This window comes from Gigantopelta aegis, chromosome 14, assembly GCF_016097555.1.
Source record: "Gigantopelta aegis isolate Gae_Host chromosome 14, Gae_host_genome, whole genome shotgun sequence".
Classification (NCBI taxonomy): domain Eukaryota; kingdom Metazoa; phylum Mollusca; class Gastropoda; order Neomphalida; family Peltospiridae; genus Gigantopelta; species Gigantopelta aegis.
In genome coordinates, this window is record NC_054712.1 from 49,641,284 (window position 1) to 49,661,574 (window position 20,291).

At 38.9% G+C, this 20,291-nt stretch overlaps 1 protein-coding gene across 3 annotated transcripts; it reads right to left on the reverse strand.

Moving 5' to 3' along the window:
- Window positions 1-1,519: 1,519 nt before the first annotated feature.
- Window positions 1,520-19,685, reverse strand: LOC121388519 (regulator of microtubule dynamics protein 1-like). Of its 3 annotated transcripts, none has more exons than XM_041519883.1 (9): window positions 19,559-19,685; window positions 18,095-18,218; window positions 15,661-15,920; window positions 14,718-14,807; window positions 14,025-14,080; window positions 13,215-13,302; window positions 8,900-8,930; window positions 3,939-4,072; window positions 1,520-1,923 (listed from the first exon to the last, which is right to left on the reverse strand). In XM_041519883.1, the coding sequence occupies exons 1-9, from the start codon at window positions 19,649-19,651 to the stop codon at window positions 1,885-1,887; spliced, it is 915 nt and encodes a 304-aa protein (XP_041375817.1). In that variant the 5' UTR covers window positions 19,652-19,685; the 3' UTR covers window positions 1,520-1,884. The 3 variants fall into 3 exon arrangements, with proteins under 3 accessions (XP_041375817.1, XP_041375816.1, XP_041375815.1); XM_041519882.1 differs by lacking the exon at window positions 14,025-14,080 and adding an exon at window positions 13,717-13,772 and having other exon boundaries at window positions 19,538-19,667; XM_041519881.1 differs by having other exon boundaries at window positions 19,538-19,667.
- Between the last annotated feature and the right edge of the window lie 606 nt (window positions 19,686-20,291).

Here is a 20,291-nt window from a genome sequence, read left to right on the forward strand (position 1 = left end):
ATTCCGGAAAACGTTCGTGTATGATCATTGACATTAAGGGAGCAATTAATCAGTCCCCTCAATCTTGTCCACGGCAAGGTCTGGCGATTCGTTTATTTTATCACGATTTTGGTTCCTATCGCCGTTCAAGCACGCTGTCCTAGGCACACACGTCAGCGAACTATGCTGTCCGTCTTGGACGGGTTAATTGTCAGAGATTGGCGAGACAGACGTCAGTGTAGTGATATGTTCACCTCCCCATCGAAGATTAAACAGGTCGCTCTAGCTGGGAGAAAGAATCACAGATCCGTAGAAAGCCTAAACTTATTGTTAAGGCCTATTTTTACAATACCATAGCGATGGGGCTGTAACATAATGCTCCCCACCCATACTATACATAATTTTATATGTCTGTCTGTCAGAGTGGGTCTCTCTCTCTCTCTCTCTCTCTCTCTCTCTCTCTCTCTCTCTCTCTCTCTCTCTCTCTCTCTCTCTCTGTGTGTGTGTGTGTGTGTGTGTATAGTTGACGTTTCTTCATCAGTAAATCGCAAATTCAAACAATAAAAATGACTAAAAACAAAACAATAACAACTGTATGATAAACAGAATGAAAAAGATTGACAGAAATAATGTTCCAGTGATTAATGGACCTTCCTGGAAATTGTCAAAATCAAGAATGACACCCCACGCACGTGTACGGGGCAACTGCGTGATGCATGTCCAAACTATGGAATGTGTTTCGGTGTGTTGAGAAACAGACCTGAACGTTTCTTTTTCTATGATGTCTGTGGTCAAAACGTATGTTTAGTCTAATAGTTGATATCAACATTAATATTTAAGGTTCCCCTACTTTTGAAGAATATATATACACACACACACACACACACACACACACACACATTAAGAAAGATAAGCAGTTTGATGTAGAAATTTACGTTTCGGTGTTAGTATTTGGCGATATTTCAAGCAGGTATAACATCCCCCATACAGAATGTTTTGTTTGTTATTTAAGTCAAACCCGGACCATAGGCATTAAGGATGGTTCTAGGCCGTAAGAAGCTTACGGCCTAGAACCATCCTTAATGCCGATGGCTCAACCGAGGCCGGTTGAACCCAAAATTAGTTTAAAAGTTACCTTTTTCTGTATCCCCCTCCCCCAGGAAAACTCTACATCATACTTAAATAAAGGTAACTTTTCGGCATTCCAGAGGAAATCTATGAAAACTCTTATGAATAAAAAATAAAGGTTGCTGAATTCAGATCAAAAGCTGAAAACTCACCCTGACTGGTGTTTGTGGTAGCTCAAAATCATGCATTTTATGCGAAATAGAAAACATACTTCAGCAACTATAGTGCTTCCCACAGAGAATGCCGTTTGGTATTTACTACAAGATATTTATTTCTGAGCCGATTGTTTTCTAAATTGCAAACAAAAATAGGTTTCTGTTTTCTTTTTTCTTATTTCCAAAACACTTTTACTTTTCTTGTTATGTCAAACCAAACTAAAATTATTTACAAAAAAACAACAACAACAGTTTTGTAAGAGGATGGAACGGTCTATATGGTGAATGACACAACAAACATAGCATAAATATATTTATCAAAATATATTGTTATTTTGTAACACATTTCTGTCTCAGGACAGAAGGTTCATGCACACTGTAACCTTCATGCATTTGCGTATTCCCTGCGTATTTTCCGCGTATTCCCTGCGTATTTTCCGCGTATTCCCTGCGTATTTTCCGCGTATTCCCTGCGTATTTTCCGCGTATTCCCTGCGTCAATGAAGCTTGGTGAAGATTTACTAAGTTTTTGTTAAAAACAATAGAAAACTTTAAAGATATATATATAAAAAAAATAGCATTACAAAATATAAATAAGTAATAAATAAGTTTTCTTTGTTCTTTAAATTTTCTTGAGTAAATCGGCGGATTCTTTGTGAGCCTGAAATAGAAAGAAAGGACGCAGTTAATGGTTTGGTTTCAAAATTTGATTCCAGGACGGCCGACACTGTTATTTTGTCAGTACTGATGCTAGAAGCTAGCGAGTGAATTTTTCACGTATACGTTTGATAATAAATGTTTGTTTTCTTTAAAAACACCACTAGAGCACATTGATTTACTAATTATCGGCTATTAGATGTCAAACATTTGATTATTCTGACATATAGTCTTAGCGAGGAAACCCGCTACATTGTTCCAATAAAAGCAAGGGATCTTTTATATGCACCAACCCACAAACAGGATAGCACATACCACGGCATTTGATATACCAGTCGTAATGCACTGGCTGGATCGCTGAATAGCCCAATGGGTCCACTGACGGGGATCGATCCTAGACCGACCGCGCATGAGGTGAGTGCTATACCACTGCGCTACGTCCCACTGCACATTTGATAGTATTAATCTGTTCCATGTTTATAAAACGTTTAGAGTCCAGGGCCCTGTTCCACGAAGCGATCTTAGCCCTAAGATTACCGTAGGCGCATAGCTACCCTATGCACTTAAGTTGATCTTACGGCTAAGATCGCTTCGTGGAACGGGGCCCAGATTAAAGTATGAGACTTTAACGATATGGCAATGTCATACAAACGGTATGCGTGTGACGCCATTGGAGATCGAGTCTCGACTCTAAACGTTTTATAAGCACGGGGCCTGAGGACATTCACGTAACATGTAACTGTACATGGTTTTCTAACTAGTACTACAGCACATGCAACTACCAGCATGGATTCAGCATTTTATCAATAGAAGGGGCCCATAACCCGTTGTTGTTTTAGAAAATAGAATTTAAAGGTCTTTGACAGGTTGACATTATAAGTTTGCATTTTCTTAAAACTTCTTTAAAATAATTATATTATATTGTTTGACCAAAAATAGAGGGGAGGCTGAAGCATGACAATTAACCACTGCAATCGGCAATATCGTGGACAATGCCACAGTGCTTTCAATTTGCCGTAGCATTTATTGGCCATGGAACTTTTAAGTTTCTATATAACTTTTTAAAATTAATTATTTATATTTTTGTAATACTGACAAATGAAAGGTCTCCTTTCTTAAACATTGATCATAAAACTGTCGTGACAAATGCCAATGAGACGATGGGCCGAATTTACAAAGCCTGTTTTAGACTTACACGCGTGTAACTACATACATTTACAATGCTTAAACACCTGTCTTACACGCGTGTAACTACGTACATTTACAATGCTTAAACACCTGTCTTACACGCGTGTAACTACGTACATTTACAATGCTTAAACACCTGGTTTAGACTTACACGCGTGTAACTATGTACATTTACAATGCTTAAACACCTGACTTACACGCGTGTAACTACATACATTTACCATGCTTAAACACCTGTCTTACACGCATGCAACTACATACATTTACAATGCTTAAACACCTGTCTTACACGCGTGCAACTACATACATTTACAATGCTTAAACACCTGTCTTACACGCGTGCAACTACATACATTTACAATGCTTAAACACCTGTCTTACACGCATGCAACTACATACATTTACAATGCTTAAACACCTGTCTTACACGCATGCAACTACATACATTTACAATGCTTAAACACCTGTCTTACACGCGTGCAACTACACACATTTACAATGCTTAAACACCTATCTTACACGCGTGTAACTACACACATTATCTGTCTTACATGCGTGTAACTACATACATTTACAATGCTTAAACATCTGTCTTACACGCGTGTAACTACATACATTTATAATGCTTAAACACCTGTCTTACACGCGTGTAACTACATACATTTACAATGCTTAAACACCTGTCTTACACGCGTGTAACTACATACATTTACAATGCTTAAACATCTGCGTTTTAAGAAAAACAGGCTTAGTAAATTCGGCCCAATTTGTTCCCAGGCATAGTTTCGGTAGCGGCCATTTGATTAATTGCCAGGTTTGATATACATGTACCTGCTCATCGTCTGGGGTCTTGACCGGGTAATTCCGAGCCCTGGCCAGGTAGATCAGCGCCTGCTCCTTGTTGCCCAGCCGAAGGTGAGTCTTTCCCAGCATCAGTAGGTTCATGCTATAGAAGTCAGGCTCGACTGTCAAGAAAATAAATCAACATGCATTCACTTACTGGAACTGTTTGGTCAGAAGCAAGTTAAAGGTCCTGTGTCAAAAGTTGAAAGTTCTACAATATTTAGTTATTTTCACATTTATCTGTAATGAATAACTACAAATTAATCAATCCCACGCATAATCTTTAAATACGTAATTCATGAATAATGTTTAAAAAGTCGTATACTGGACGACAAAAGGCATTTCCTGAATAATGTGCGGCTAAATATAGCATGGTCACCATCTTTGTTTCTTTGTCAGTTGTCTGCAAAGAATGATGGGGAAAAAAACTTAGTGTGTTGAATGTGTACGCATAAAAGTGACGTCACTAGTTAATGCGTGTGACACATTCTCAAGATCCCCCTTAAAATACATTTTCTTCTACTACTGGTAAATGGAATTATTTGATTGTAATTTTTTTTTATAGGCATATATAGCTGAAAATATCAACTTTATGTTTCAAAGCAAAAATTAATAAATATTTTTGTCGGGAACCGCCGTTATTACAATTTTGACATAGCACCTTTAATCTCAATGTTTTAAACTCATAAACATAGGAGACAGGGTGTCAGGGGGTTTAACCTCCCCCCCCCCCCCCCCCCCCCCCCGAGTAAAAGTCAGTATCTATCTGTGATATTTGTGTTTTTGTACGGTTCTTTACACTGTGTTTTTGTTTAAATCTGTTTCGTGCTGGGGCATCGTTAAACATTCATTCATACATTCATTCATTCATTCATTCATTCATTGTTTAAATCTTGAATTTTTATATTGATGTTGATCATCACTTTATTTGTTTGCATTACCATAGTTTGACACCCAATAGCCGATGTATTTTTCGTGCTGGGGTGTCGTTAAACATTCATTAATTCATTTATTCATTCAGGCCCAGTTATTTACAGGTTATAAATCACACTTAGTAACTTACATGGGTGTGGCAGACCTTCGTTTTTGAAAAACCCAGGAGTGCTAAAAATCGCACTCCTCAAAATGCTTACGAGGGGAGTGGAAATGACACTCCTCAAAATACAGAGGGAAAAATCGCACCCCTCAAAATAATCAGAATTAGAGGCAAGAGACCAAGAGGAATTGCACCCATGAACATTATTAAGTTTGAGGAGTAATGATTTCTAAATTAAATATCTTAAGAGTTAATGTTTTGTGTTTTCAAAATAAATATCCTAATTTAACTAATATGATAGTTGTTCTCAAAGATGAAGGAATGGGCCATTGCAGTCTTTCACAAGAAAAAGAAACACCATGAACACAACATTTATCGATTTCTTATGTATTATATACATATTATGTTGCATTAAAATTCTGAATCATGATAATCTGTTGACTATTTATGAATAAAGAATTGAAACTGATCTGTTTGTGTTTATTCTGTTTTATTTAAAACAAGTACAATAATTTTAATCTTCATCGCAGAATGATATAACTTCTCCATGGACACAAACCTGTAAACTGAATGTGAATTGGCATTGTAACAACTATGGTATTGTTATTAAGAATTCTAACTGTAAAATGTCTAATAAAACACTCACAAAAAATAATGTCAGTAAGCCTATTTGTAAATCATTTAAACTAAAAAGAAATTAAAAGTGTAACAACCACATGACACAGGGTTATCACATTTATCATTATATCATAATATGCATGTCATGTACCTTCAAATTCTCTATTTAAAAATTATAATAATAATTTTGTCATAACAGAGATAATGTCAACATCTATTGTTTTCTACCCAAATATATCTTACTACAATTTTTATAAATATATATTTTTACAAACAGGATTAACTTTAATTATCGGTGTACTGTAGTTAACACGTCATTTATTATACTACTAACTCGAATCATAGCAACCCATAAAAAAAAAAAAAAAAAAAAAAACACCCCAACCTAACCACCCTAATGTAAATTTAATTTTAAAATATTCATGCTTTACACTCGGTAAATTCGAATTACTGACTTGAAATTAAATCGGTGTATGTTTGTTTCAGGGGCCCGTCAACCGATCACATGTACTAGAAATCTGACTCTACCAAGGGCAATGTCCTTTGTTTTAAATCACGTGGCAGTATCGTAAAACAGAAAGTAGAAATGTCAACGAGTGCATCGCTATGTTATTAACGAAAACAAAACCTGCTTTACTAAATTACGTTTTTGTTTGTGTACGCGTTTACTATGATATCAACATGTATAAACATTATACATTATACAGTAAACATATATATTGGACAACGCGCCTATTATTTTTCCTGTACGTGATCACAACGACGACAGTATAAATACATTTCGCGATCATTACGTGCATTGTACGAAATTAAACAAACAAAACCGACGAGATCTTAATAAGAAGTGAACTCCTAGCTGTTCTAGGTGTAAAGATAACCAACCAATCGTGTTTCAATATGTAAAACGTATTCTAGGAAGTTCATTGTGAACAGAATGGAAAGATTTGTGGCGTTGTGGATTGGATTCAATAAACAATTAAAATGGCAGAGTTAAAAAACAAACAACACAAACGTGATTTGTTCAATTTAGGTGCGCGTTATTTCATATCTCACGAGTTGCGCTTGCGCGACGAGTGTGATATGATTGCAAACATCACGAGATTTTGGCAATTTATCTTTATTTTTAAAATGCCAGCACCAAAATAGTTCCAGCTTTCTTACAGTGAAAATAACACGTTCTACAATGATGATAACACATTTTAGAGTAAAATTGTGAAATTTTCACTCTAAAATGTGTTATTGTCACTGAGTGACTCATAACACTTTTATTTCACTGATATTTTAAGATATTTCACTAAATGCACTTAATAGTATCCCATTCTGGGAGACTCGGCTGATGAGTGCTGCAGATTGCGTGGTACCAAAGGAGAGAGTTCCGTGTCAAAGTTCGAGGTGTACCAAATGTTTACGAAGTAAAAACAGCTGTGACTGTGATTGGTAGTAATACGTGACATTGATTATTTGTGCAAATACTATTATCCACTGACAATAAATAAATAAATACACTTTTAGTTGTTATACAGTTGTTGTGCAGTATATACCAGAGATTGAAACTAATGCAGGGAACCCACAAAATGGAACTGCAATTTTCAGCAAAAATGACGGTTGCTAAAAAAACAAAAACCCATTAATTAAATGGCAAAATTGGCATGCGACCACCCATTTTATGCAGGTAGATTAGATGTGAGGTGCTACCATGGGCGTACGACCCGGGGGGGGGGGGGGGGGGGGGCAATTCCCCACTAGTGCTGGAGCAAAACCTCAAATTCGGAAGGAAATGTTTTATTTAACGACGCACTCAACACATCCTCAAATTCAGAGAAAAATTATAGATACATTTGTATTCAAGGAAAATGTGCTAACCTGAGACCGTTTTACCATGTAGGTCCTATTTCCTTTATTTTACCAACAAAAAGCCGGATCCATCTGAACGAGAGTATCAGACTAGGGTGTAGTCCAGCAGCGGATCCGGGGTGGGTGGGTTCAGGGGTCCGGACCCCCCCCCCCCCCCTTTTGAAAACAGACCATAACCTTTAAGGGGAAACGTGGTTATATTAACTGTTCTGTGTAAAAGGAGAGATCAGTCATCACATTTGGACCCTCCCCCCTTCAGAAATCCTGCATCTGCACCTGTAGTCCAGTCATCATGGGTTGGTATAGTGGTGCAGACCGGCTCAGCTACAGAGGATATGAGATGGTACCAATATAAAACAGATAATAGTCTAGAAAAGAGTAGTAGGGGCCGATCCCGCTTCCTATTTCTTCTTAGAGTGGGGCGGTCAATCTTTGCACGAGTCTCCCCTGGGTTGTCATGCCACGACCAGAAGCGGTTAGGTCCTTATAAGGGCCCTACGGGCAACCTAGGGAGACACCCAGCGTCATAAAGGTCTATAATTAACGAGCTACTCTCGATTCACTAATATCAAAACCTATACTAGCTCGGCCATTTACCTTTCGACCGACCGTTCAAAATTGCGCCAAATTTCCTCAATCAAAAATTGCGCACCCGTTTTCTCTTTGGCATTAACGGCTCCACTCAAAATTCCATAGCACCACCACCACCCCCATCCGCCTGCTACCGATTCGATCGGGCTGCTGGTGCTCCCTTGCACCTGCCAGTGCAGGCGGTCCCTCCTCTCCCCTCCACCTTTCCTGTCATGGACGGAGGAGCCGGCCAAGGCCGGCTCTTGTGCCCACGACAGGCGTGCGCTACAACAGCTTGTTCTGAATGTGCACGTAAAACCCTATGACCTGACCTGGTCAATCTTCCAGTGCTGCTAGGACAGGCTCGGACTTGTAGAGACTAAATGCTAACACCCGTGGCATTCTGGAGAATGGCCGTCACAAAATCAACAAGTCAACCAGAAAAAAATGACGAGGAAGCAAGGAATCTTGCTAAAAGTGAAAAAGAATCCAACCTGGATTTTTGGGGGTCAAACCTTTCCTCCCCCAATGCGAATATTCTTTTTTAATTACATTTTCCAGGCAAGCGTGACTCGATTCCACACAGAACATGTGATCTCCACAGTCTAGAACACTCTGCATTATTTCTTGCACATGCAAAAGTTAAACATTAAACATAAATCACTATCGTTACAATTATTCCTATACAGAGATAATTTACAGATGTTGATTTATGTTTAAACCTGCCCCAATCTGGGATATTTGTAGTGTTCACTGTTAATGTTTGTTTTGTTTAACGACACCACTAGAGAACACTGATTTATTATTCATTGGTTTCTGTTGTAAAAATGTTAAAATTTAAATGAATCGGCCACAAAAAAAATAGTTTTACCTTCTTCAGCTTTTTCAAAATAATGAAGTGCCTGAAATGAACAAGAAGAAATAAATCAGAGATCACATGGTTTGTATTAGGAAAAATCCCCCCCCCCCCCCCCCCACCAAAAAACAAAAAACACACACAAAATACAAAAAACAAACCACAACAAAATTTAAAAAATGTATTCATTCAAATTTATCCAGAAAAGGACAACCAGAAAAAAAAGTATGAAAGTAGAAAATTGAACATTGAATATGGTTAATTTATGTTAGTACATGTAGGCTACTTGTAATGTATTTTTCTCATTTTCATGGGCTACCATTAAACAAAACCAGGTTTGTTTTGTTTTGTATACGGATGATGATAACGAGATGAATGGTGAAGCTGTAGTAGTTTTCTCTCTGTATTGGGTACGACTGGTACATCAAAGGCCGTGGTATGTGCTATCCTGTCTATGGGATGGTACATATAAAAGATCCCTTGCTGCTAACATTAAAGAGTAGCCCATGACTGAAGTGGCGCCAGCAGGTTTCCTCCCTCAATATCTGTGTGGTCCTTAACCATATGTCCGACGCCATATAACCATAAATAAAATGTATTGAGTGCGTCATTAAATAAAACATTTCCTTCCTTCCTCTGTATAGTCGCACTGACTCGGTGCATGCGATCAAATCATACTCTAAGAATACCTAGCAGGCCCTGACCTTAACGTTTTTCAGTGGTAGCCAGTGAAATATGGTAGCCCTCAGTAAAAATTGATAGCCCCATAATTTTAATAAATTAAAAATAGAAAGAAAGAAATGTTTTATTTAACGACGCACTCAACACATTTTATTTACGGTTATATGGCATCAGACATATGGTTAAGAACCACACAGATTTTGAGAGGAAACCAGCTGTCGCCACTACATGGGATACTCTTCCGATTAGCAGCAAGGGATCTTTTATTTGCGCTTCCCACAGGTAGGATAGCACAAACCATGGCCTTTGTTGAACCAGTTATGGATCACTGGTCGGTGCAAGTGGTTTACACCTACCCATTGAGCCTTGCGGAGCACTCACTCAGGGTTTGGAGTCGGTATCTGGATTAAAAATCCCATACCTCGACTGGGATCCGAACCCAGTACCTACCAGCCTGTAGACCGATGGCCTACCACGACGCCACCGAGGGCGGTAAATTAAAAATAGAGACGGCAAAAAACAAAATCGTTTATTTTTATTTAATCATGTTGTTTTAGGTTAGTTCTTTTAGATGCATGTTTAAGCGTCTTGTTGATTGCAGAGTAACTGGATGTGCAAAAAAAAAGAAAAAAAAAAGTTGAGAAGCCCAACGGACTACTGGTTTTACATATCTGGTAGCCCGAGTAAGAAATTGGTAGCAAAACACCACGGGCTACTGCTAAGGTCGAGCCCTGGTTAAATTGGAATGACTTTAGTCTTACATCGTCTTGTAGGGCCGATAAATCGCAGCTGACATGTCAGTAGTACTAATCGCATATTGAGAAAGCTGCTTATTAGAACTGGCAGTGCCTGCTGGGTAATCATCCCACATCTGGCCTCAGACCACAATTAATTTCGCTATATGTTTCTATATAGCCTTAGTGGCTATAACATTTTTATTAATATCAGCAGGCACGTGAAGTTTTGTATGTACCTTTGCCTGCATGGGGGACACATACCCTGAAAAGGACAACCCCTGTTGTCCAGCTCTTTCTCCCAGCATATTGGTTTAAACAGGCACACCCTCTAAACCAGGCCGGAGTACACCCATTTTACACAAAAAGCACTACTTTTGCATGGGCCGGAATTACCACAAACAAGTCTTCAATGTCAACAAGTTACACATGTTTACAAACTACATGCTATCCCCTGTCACTTCAGTCAAATAGTTGCCACTTCATAGCTGTCTGCCATGAAATAATCACAGTCAAACAGCAGACTACTTGCGCGGTCAAATTTCCGGATTTTGGACAACCAAATGGGAAGATAACTGTAATCTGAGGCCATCTGGGGTCATACACTCTGGAGACACAGGGTGACACCAATGAAGTGAAGTGGGTGTACATGGTCTTACACTGGAGACACAGGGTGACACCAATGAAGTGAAGTGGGTGTACGTGGTCTTACACTGGAGACACAGGGTGACACCAATGAAGTGAAGTGGGTGTACGCGGTCTTACACTGGAGACACAGGGTGACACCAATGAAGTGAAGTGGGTGTATGCGGTCTTACACTGGAGACACAGGGTAACACCAATGAAGTGAAGTGGGTGTACGCGGTCTTACACTGGAGACACAGGGTAACACCAATGAAGTGAAGTGGGTGTACGTGGTCTTACACTGAAGACACCAATGAAGTGAAGTGGGTGTACATGGTCTTACACTGGAGACACAGGGTGACACCAATGAAGTGAAGTGGGTGTACGTGGTCTTACACTGGAGACACAGGGTGACACCAATGAAGTGAAGTGGGTGTACGCGGTCTTACACTGGAGACACAGGGTGACACCAATGAAGTGAAGTGGGTGTATGCGGTCTTACACTGGAGACACAGGGTAACACCAATGAAGTGAAGTGGGTGTACGTGGTCTTACACTGAAGACACCAATGAAGTGAAGTGGGTGTACGTGGTCTTACACTGGAGACACAGGGTGACACCAATGAAGTGAAGTGGGTGTACGTGGTCTTACACAGGACTGGAGACACAGGGTGACACCAATGAAGTGAAGTGGGTGTACGTGGTCTTACACTGGAGACACAGGGTGACACCAATGAAGTGAAGTGGGTGTACGTGGTCTTACACTGGAGACACAGGGTGACACCAATGAAGTGAAGTGGGTGTATGCGGTCTTACACTGGAGACACAGGGTAACACCAATGAAGTGAAGTGGGTGTACGTGGTCTTACACTGAAGACACCAATGAAGTGAAGTGGGTGTACGTGGTCTTACACTGGAGACACAGGGTGACACCAATGAAGTGAAGTGGGTGTACGTGGTCTTACACTGGAGACACAGGGTGACACCAATGAAGTGAAGTGGGTGTACGTGGTCTTACACTAGAGACACAGGGTGACACCAATGAAGTGAAGTGGGTGTACGTGGTCTTACACTGGAGACACAGGGTGACACCAATGAAGTGAAGTGGGTGTACGTGGTCTTACACTGGAGACACAGGGTGACACCAATGAAGTGAAGTGGGTGTACGTGGTCTTACACTGAAGACACCAATGAAGTGAAGTGGGTATACGTGGTCTTACACTGGAGACACCAATGAAGTGAAGTGGGTGTACGTGGTCTTACACTGAAGACACCAATGAAGTGAAGTGGGTGTATGTGGTCTTACACTGAAGACACCAATGAAGTGAAGTGGGTGTACGTGGTCTTACACTAGAGACACAGGGTGACACCAATGAAGTGAAGTGGGTGTATGTGGTCTTACACTGAAGACACCAATGAAGTGAAGTGGGTGTACGTGGTCTTACACTAGAGACACAGGGTGACACCAATGAAGTGAAGTGGGTGTACGTGGTCTTACACTGAAGACACCAATGAAGTGAAGTGGGTGTACGTGGTCTTACACCTCCCCATTCAGTCTAGTGATGCTACACACTCTGGGTTAGAGCTGGTACTGGAAACAAAAATCGCCTATTGCCCGAGATGAAACTTGAACCCAGTATCTACCAGCCTTGAGTCTGATGGCTTAAACACTACACCAACAAGACTGGTGTCAGGCCATAGGATTTCAAATTTGAAACGCTTTTTCGGTTCCGTCCCTTGTGATCATGGAAACCCACCGAAAACTGTTTTTAAAAAGTAACTATAATATATATATATATTATTTTCGGTAAATAGTCGTACTCGATATAATAATCAAGGGATATGAAATTTCAGTTCCGTGATTTTACAGATATACTACTGACGCAGTACCAGAAACAATTGTTTCCGGGAAATCCAAAAGCCTGCAGTGTTGCAAGAGGTTTTTTTATATGCACGATATTCACTATGGGAGATAAAATGCTGGACCTAATTTCACTAACCATCGTAAGCGCAGGTTTACACGTAAACATAAGTTTACACTGTTTAGTGAAATATGCTCCTGGGACCCATCATACTTTTAAAAATTCATGACAAGCCCGTAGGAACTATTGACCCCCCCCTCCCCCCAACACACACCTGAGGACGGAAATTTATAAATATTAAAGATAAAAATGTGGTGTCTGGTTTCATCATTGGAGGTGCCCACTCCCCCCCCCCCCCCCCCCAATCCTCTAGATATTGCTCCTACATGAATTTAGTGTCTAATGCCTGAGGATGAATTTGTGTACCCACCTCTTCGTAAGTTGAGGATGGTGGAGTTGCAAACAAAGCTGCCGCCAGTTTGCGCTGGTACCACGGCAGATCGGCAAATGCAAAACACCTGAAGAAAATCAAAACAATAGTTAATCTTAAAGTCACAGACCGTAGTTTGAACCCGTAAAAATTAGACACTATTAATCTTAAAGTGACAGACGCTAGTTTTTAATCACTAACTTAAAGTTAAAGGCATATTTTTCACTATTAGAGCCTTTTTTTTATAATCAAATTTGGGGCGGGACGTAGCCCAGTGGTAAATTTGGAACACTTTTAAACTATGTCTATTTGGTGTATAATATGGTTATTACGACACTGGATCTAAAAACTGAGAGAAAAAAACCTGAGGCTACCACACAGGCTACTCCCGCGGAATGCACAGAGGGAAAACAATAAACTTACCAAACTACAATGGAATGTATTGTCATGGCATCCTTTGGGTTTTTAACTCCATTGCCTTCTGTGAAAACAATAAACTTACCAAACTCCAATGGAATGTATTGTCGTGGCATCCTTTGGGTTTAACTCCATTGCCTTCTGTGAAAACAATAAACTTACCAAACTCCAATGGAATGTATTGTTGTGGCATCCTTTGGGTTTAACTCCATTGCCTTCTGTGAAAACAATAAACTTACCAAACTCCAATGGAATGTATTGTCGTGGCATCCTTTGGGTTTAACTCCATTGCCTTCTGTGAAAACAATAAACTTACCAAACTCCAATGGAATGTATTGTCGTGGCATCCTTTGGGTTTAACTCCATTGCCTTCTGTGAAAACAATAAACTTACCAAACTCCAATGGAATGTATTGTCGTGGCATCCTTTGGGTTTAACTCCATTGCCTTCTGTGAAAACAAAAATAAGGAAGAAAAAACTTTGTTTAGTAACACGGATTTAATACAGAGGGCCCAGATTTTTTAGGCCATCTTAGAGCTATGAAATCGTAAAACCATTGTAAGCTATGACGTCTCTATGGCATGTGCAATAGTGACATCATATGACCTATGATGGTTTTACAATTTCATAGCTCTAACTTACTCTAAGATAACTTAGAAAATCCTTAACCTGATATCATGTGCAATATATCACTTCTAATGATGTTTCTGGATCATAAAGATAGTATAATTACAATTCTTTATGCAAATAATCTCTCTTCATGTTATTTTATGCCCACTTCACACCAATAGAATAACACCTCCCTCTCTCTCTCTCTCCCTCCCCCCCCCCTCTCCCCCCCCTCTCTCTCTCTCTCTCTCTCACTCACTCCCTCTCTCTCTCTCTCTCACTCACTCACTCACTCACTCACTCACTCACTCTCTCTCTCTCTCTCTCTCTCTCTCTCTCTCTCTCTCTCTCTCTCTCTCTCTCTCTCTCTCTCTCTCTCTCTCTCTCTCTCTCTCTCTCTCTCTCTCTCTCTCTCTCTCTCTCTCTCTCTCTCTCTCTCTGCTAAAAAAATAAATAAATAAAATAATTCATACTTACCAGAAAATGCTCCTTCATTTCGTATGAGTGAGATATTCTGAATTTGGTGCCCTCGTATTCTCCCTTGTAGTCAAGAAGAATTGCATACCACTACAATATGGACGAACACTTCAGTAAGAAAGAGATAACACAAATCAACAGTCTGAAGTAATAAAAGGATAGATGTGTTTATTTAAACAGCTGGTTATGAGAGAGAGAGTTTGATTTATTGAGAGAGAGAGAGAGAGAGAGAGAGAGAGAGAGAGAGAGAGAGAGAGAGAGAGAGAGAGAGAGAGAGAGAGAGAGAGAGAGAGAGAGAGAGAGAGACACACACACAGACAGAGATAGAGACAGAGAGAGAGATTGATTGATTGTGTGTGTTGTGGGAGGGAGAGTGAGTGTTGTGGGAGGAAGAGAGATAGAACAGAGTGAATTCAGAAGAATCAAAAACTGTTAAAAAGGCCTTGCGTATTATAGTATCGCTAAGATTTCATCAAAATCTCAATAATGACTGAAGCCAAATTTGCAAATGTATACACAATTTAGACAACCACAGATGAAAATGCCTCATTATCATTGTCACTATAGTGGTGATCATCATCATCATTTTGTAGATAGTAGGTCTGAAAGCCTTTATTCTCAGTGCGACAGTGCATGATGCTCTATTCACTTAATTACATATTGGCCATGACAGCATACTGTGTGCCACTCTTAGTTTGATATCATGAAAAGACTCATCATGATGTCATTCCAGCAGGGAATATTTTGTTCAGTATCATTTTGCAATTTGCCATGTAAGTTTCAGAGATCACTACAGAATTTTAAAATATTAAACAGTAGTTGCTAATCAATGTTTTATTGACTAGAAATATCTCTAATCAAGATGTTAAAAACAAAATGTTCCGAAAAGACTTATGACATCATTCCAACACAGATCTATACCACCTTGAAATGCAACTGATACCTTGTGACATGACGAGTTGTTTTCGTCTAGTGTCAGTGCTTTCTGAGCTAAATCAAAGGCTTCGTACATGAGTTTCTTCCTCTCAGTTTTGTCGCCTGTCAGTTTGGCCTTGTCGCACGTCGCCCGTGCCAGTCGCCACGCGATGTCGCCGTTGTTGCTGTCGGAATAACCCAGTAGGAAGTCATACAGTTTGATCATCTGGTTGCCTTTGTATAACTGGTCGGCCGTCTCAATAACAGACTGATCCGAAGACGTCACACCTATACCCGGTATGTTAAAAAGGAGAACATATGACTGATCAAAACTGAAACTGAAGAAATAAAAATTTCAATCAAAAGAAAAAATCCCTAAAGTTTATATATAATGTCTTCAGAAGCAGCTTCTAGGTGTTAAACATAGAGATACATGTGCATATTATTTTTTTGTTGTTGTACATCCTGTATTATTTAAAACTGAACTTTAAGTTTAACATAGTGGTATGTTTTGTGAGGTTTTTTGTTGTTTAAAAAATATTTATAAAATTAGATACACGTCACAAGCATAACTGTCTCATAATGTGATAGTTACTAAGTACAGTGTGATAATATAATGATTGTACATTGATGTGTATAATAATTAATATGATGAGAAGACACTGGGTACAATATTATGTTATATAGTCCTCTACATTAACTGTTCCACCTTATAGGAGCCTGATGGCACCTACTCAGGGTTCACCCTGTACATTGCCAAATTAGCCAATTTTGCTAATTTTTTAACAAGTGGCTACAATATTTATTCTTTGGTTAATAAAATATTCCTCAAATAACCACATTTTAACTGTTTTCAAGGAAATACTACACTACATGTATAAACGAAAATTGGCTAAACAAAAAATCCTTCCAGTGTGAGCCCTGCTACTTCTATTTTTTATATAGATACTATAGTCAGTGTTCGAAATAAAGCACTTGTCCGTTTGTCCTGACAAGTGAAAATCTGCTCGGACAAGCAAACTGTACCTCAGTGGTTGTCCAGTGGACAAGTAAAAAAATTCAATGCAGTTTTATTTTGAAGAATCAAAACTGATGTCCTTGCACTTGAATAAAACTAACAACTTATTTGGACACGTGAAAGTGTTGGCAGACAAGTAGATTTCTAAATATATTTGTCCAGTGGACTAGTGAAAATTTCTGTTTATTTCTATCACTGATAGTATGAAATGTTTTAGTCACCAGATGAAACAAATGGTTGCATAAAAAAGTATGTTTTAATTACAGCTATGAGGCACTGATTGGGATGGGGGAAAAACTCTGATCAGAGAATAGGTCCACCGAGATTATTCAATCCATCAACCGAAGCACTTCAGGTGAGCATTCTATCAATTGAGCTAGATCCCAGCCCACTTTCTAATACAAAACTGAGGATAATAAGGCCCAATTCTATGTGTTGAAATGGAGAACAGGACATAAATGTGTGAACTACTATAGGTTACTGCAGACCTTGAATTTGGCAAAATAAATGAAAAGGACATTTGGCTCAGACCACTGGGATTTTTTTTTTTTTTAGGGCATTATGTACAGAAACAAGGAAAACTTCAACAAGCGTCTCAATATAACACAATAGCTCCCATTCAAAATAAAGAAGTGTGAACAGTTTCATCAGTGTTCGAGATTAACGGTATTCCGATATCCCGGGGATACCAGAATTTAATTTTGGATACTAGTTTTCAAGAACCCAGTATCCCACCGGGATGCCATATAATACTAAATTCTCAGGTGGGATACCAGATTTTAAAATGTTAGTATCCAACTGGGATACTGGCCAAAATTTTTAATCTCAAACACTGTTAATTTTTTCATAATTATTATTAAATAAAATAGCTTGAAATCAGAAGACTTGTTTGAGTATGATGACAAGTTTATAGCCTACCATGAAAAATAATGCACAGAATTGCCATGCATGAAACAGCCCACCAATGGCAATTTTAAGCAATTATTTTTTAAAAGTGACATTTGCTGAAAATACACATGACTGAAAGGTTATTTTGCCGTATGTAAACATATTTCAAATGAGAAAATGTTAAATACTGGCAGATTATGTACACCTGGTGTATATATTTTGCCATTGTTGATGTGTTTTACTGACGGTACAAAAGTGCCATCGGCCATGCTCTCTACCTATGGCAATTTATATCTTAACGACAGCAATTGTTGTCGGTGCCATCATTAGGTTCGAGCCCTGATGTTTAATTTTTCAGGCATATGAGTATGGCACTATGGCAATTTGCCGCATGGCCACTGTTAAATGTGGGCTCTGTTACTGAGTGTATCAAATAGATATACAAATGTATATTACTGCGTATGTTGGTAAGAAAAATTAATGTTTTGTTCTAAACGGTTCATTAATAAAATTAAAACAAGAGACAGCAGCTTCCATATAAACAAACTGTACAAACCATCCTCAGTTTCGGATGTTTTTCCTTTCTTCAGTCCAAACCCGAAAATGCTAACGACAGCAAAACTTGATATGAAACATCTTGCGTGGATTTTCTGAGAAATCACACATGCCTTATGGTGACACTGAAAAAAAACCATCAGAAAAAAATAATCAAATATGATTTTAATCATTTGACGCAGGAATTAAGAGTGAATTAATTTTGATATTTCTCATTGTTTGAATCATTGGGCGGGGGTTCCTTGGGTAGTTCAATGTCGTCAAGAAAAATGACAGATTTTTAACATTTTGACTTGCATTGAACCTCTGACTGCTATAAACGTCACAATAATAAATAACAGGTTGAAATGTTTATCTTCATACAGGGCTCACCCTATTCATGCCAGATTAGCCAATTGCTAATTTTATATAAAGTGGCTACAACATTTACTCTTCAGCTAATACAATATTCCTTAAATTGACCACAGTTTAATAATTTTCAACAAAATACTCTAAATATATGTTTATAATTATTATAAAAATTGGCTAAACCAAAATTTGTTTCAGCGTGATGAACTAAGGGGAAAGATGTAGCCCGGCTGTAAAATGCTCATCTGTAGTCGTTCTAGAATCGATCACCGTCAGTGGGTCCATTGGCCTATTTCTCCTTCCAGCCAGTGCATCTTCACTCAAGAGTAAATCAAAGGTTGTGGTATGTGCTATTCCATCAGTGGTATGGTACATATAAAAAGTATCTTACTAATGGGAAAATGTATCGGGTTTTCTCTCTAAAACTAATGTTTGACATTCAATTGCTGATGATTAATAAATAAGTATCCTCTAGTGGTGTCGTTATACAAAACAAAACCAAAACGATGAACCAGCACTATAGACTAGCCCATCCCATCATTCTATTAAAATGTGGGGGTTTTTTAAAAATAATTTCAGTTTGGTTTGATGTAAAAAGTAAATGTGTTTTGGAAATAACAAAGAAATACAATTTGTGTGTGCAATTTACAAATCAATCGTCTCAGAAATAAATAACTTGTAGTAAATTACAGAGTAGGGGCCTATGAAAACAATGCGATCACTGTGGGATGGACTATAGGTAAAGTTCTCGTTTATAGCAGGTCCGTAGCAGGGGTGGTGGCCATGGCGGCCCCCCCCCCCCCCCCAAATAATTTTGGCTATTTTGGGGGGGGGGGGATGGGGGTATAATCTTTACATCTCGACTGAATGTAAAAGTTGTAGCGAGACTAACGAATCGAGATTAACGGCGAGAGTTGCAGTAACGGGCAAATAACATTTGAATCCTGTCCCCGAACCCCCCAAATAACGAAGGCGCTCGTTCAATTGACACACCCCCCCCCCCCCCCCCCCATAACGTCCACCATGCTACGGGCCTGAAGAGGCAATCCATTTTTGGAGGGGATTTCACCCGTATTCTCTACATAGGTTAAGATACCCAATATTTTCCGTCTGAGACCTGAACGTTTTGTTTGATGACAGTTCTTCCTTTGGTGTAGCGAACACATTTTCTTGCAAATCCTGTCCAACAGCGGACAATGGGCGCAGCCATATTAACTTTTATTGAGTGTTTTCCTCCATTTCCTTCGAAGATCCGATGATTTTTCTTCTTTGTCGTTTCGTAGTGTTATACAGTGGTATTGGGAGTGTGGAGCGAATGGGTATGAGAAGAATATTTGCGTAGGTACCACCGGTTGCATGATCATGATGATGATGAAGGGCCCAGTAGGTTTACATGTTCAGGCCAAAAGTTAATTACTACCAGAAGCGTATGCACAAATTTTAGCGGGAGGGTGAAGGTCTAGACTGTGGCGGGTGAATTGGTGTTTTTATTACACCTGAATATGACAAGATCAAAAGACAGGTTAACTACATGAATACAATTTTTTGACAGCTAGTTTAACTAATTATTCCAAAAGTTCTGAACAGTACTGCATTCCCAAAAGAGATGTTCTATAGATTTTTTTATTTTTTTTTACAAAACGTACATGCTTCATTGTCAGTGAATTTTAGTTTATAAGCGAAAATATTGGTAGCCAATATCCTGTGTAATATTGGTAGTCAGTATCCCGTGTAATATTGGTAGTCAGTATCCTGTGTAATATTGCTAGTCAATATCCTGTGTAATATTCTATACTGAAACCATCTTAGGTTTATTTCTTGCGTCACAATAAAAGGCTTCAGAAAAATGG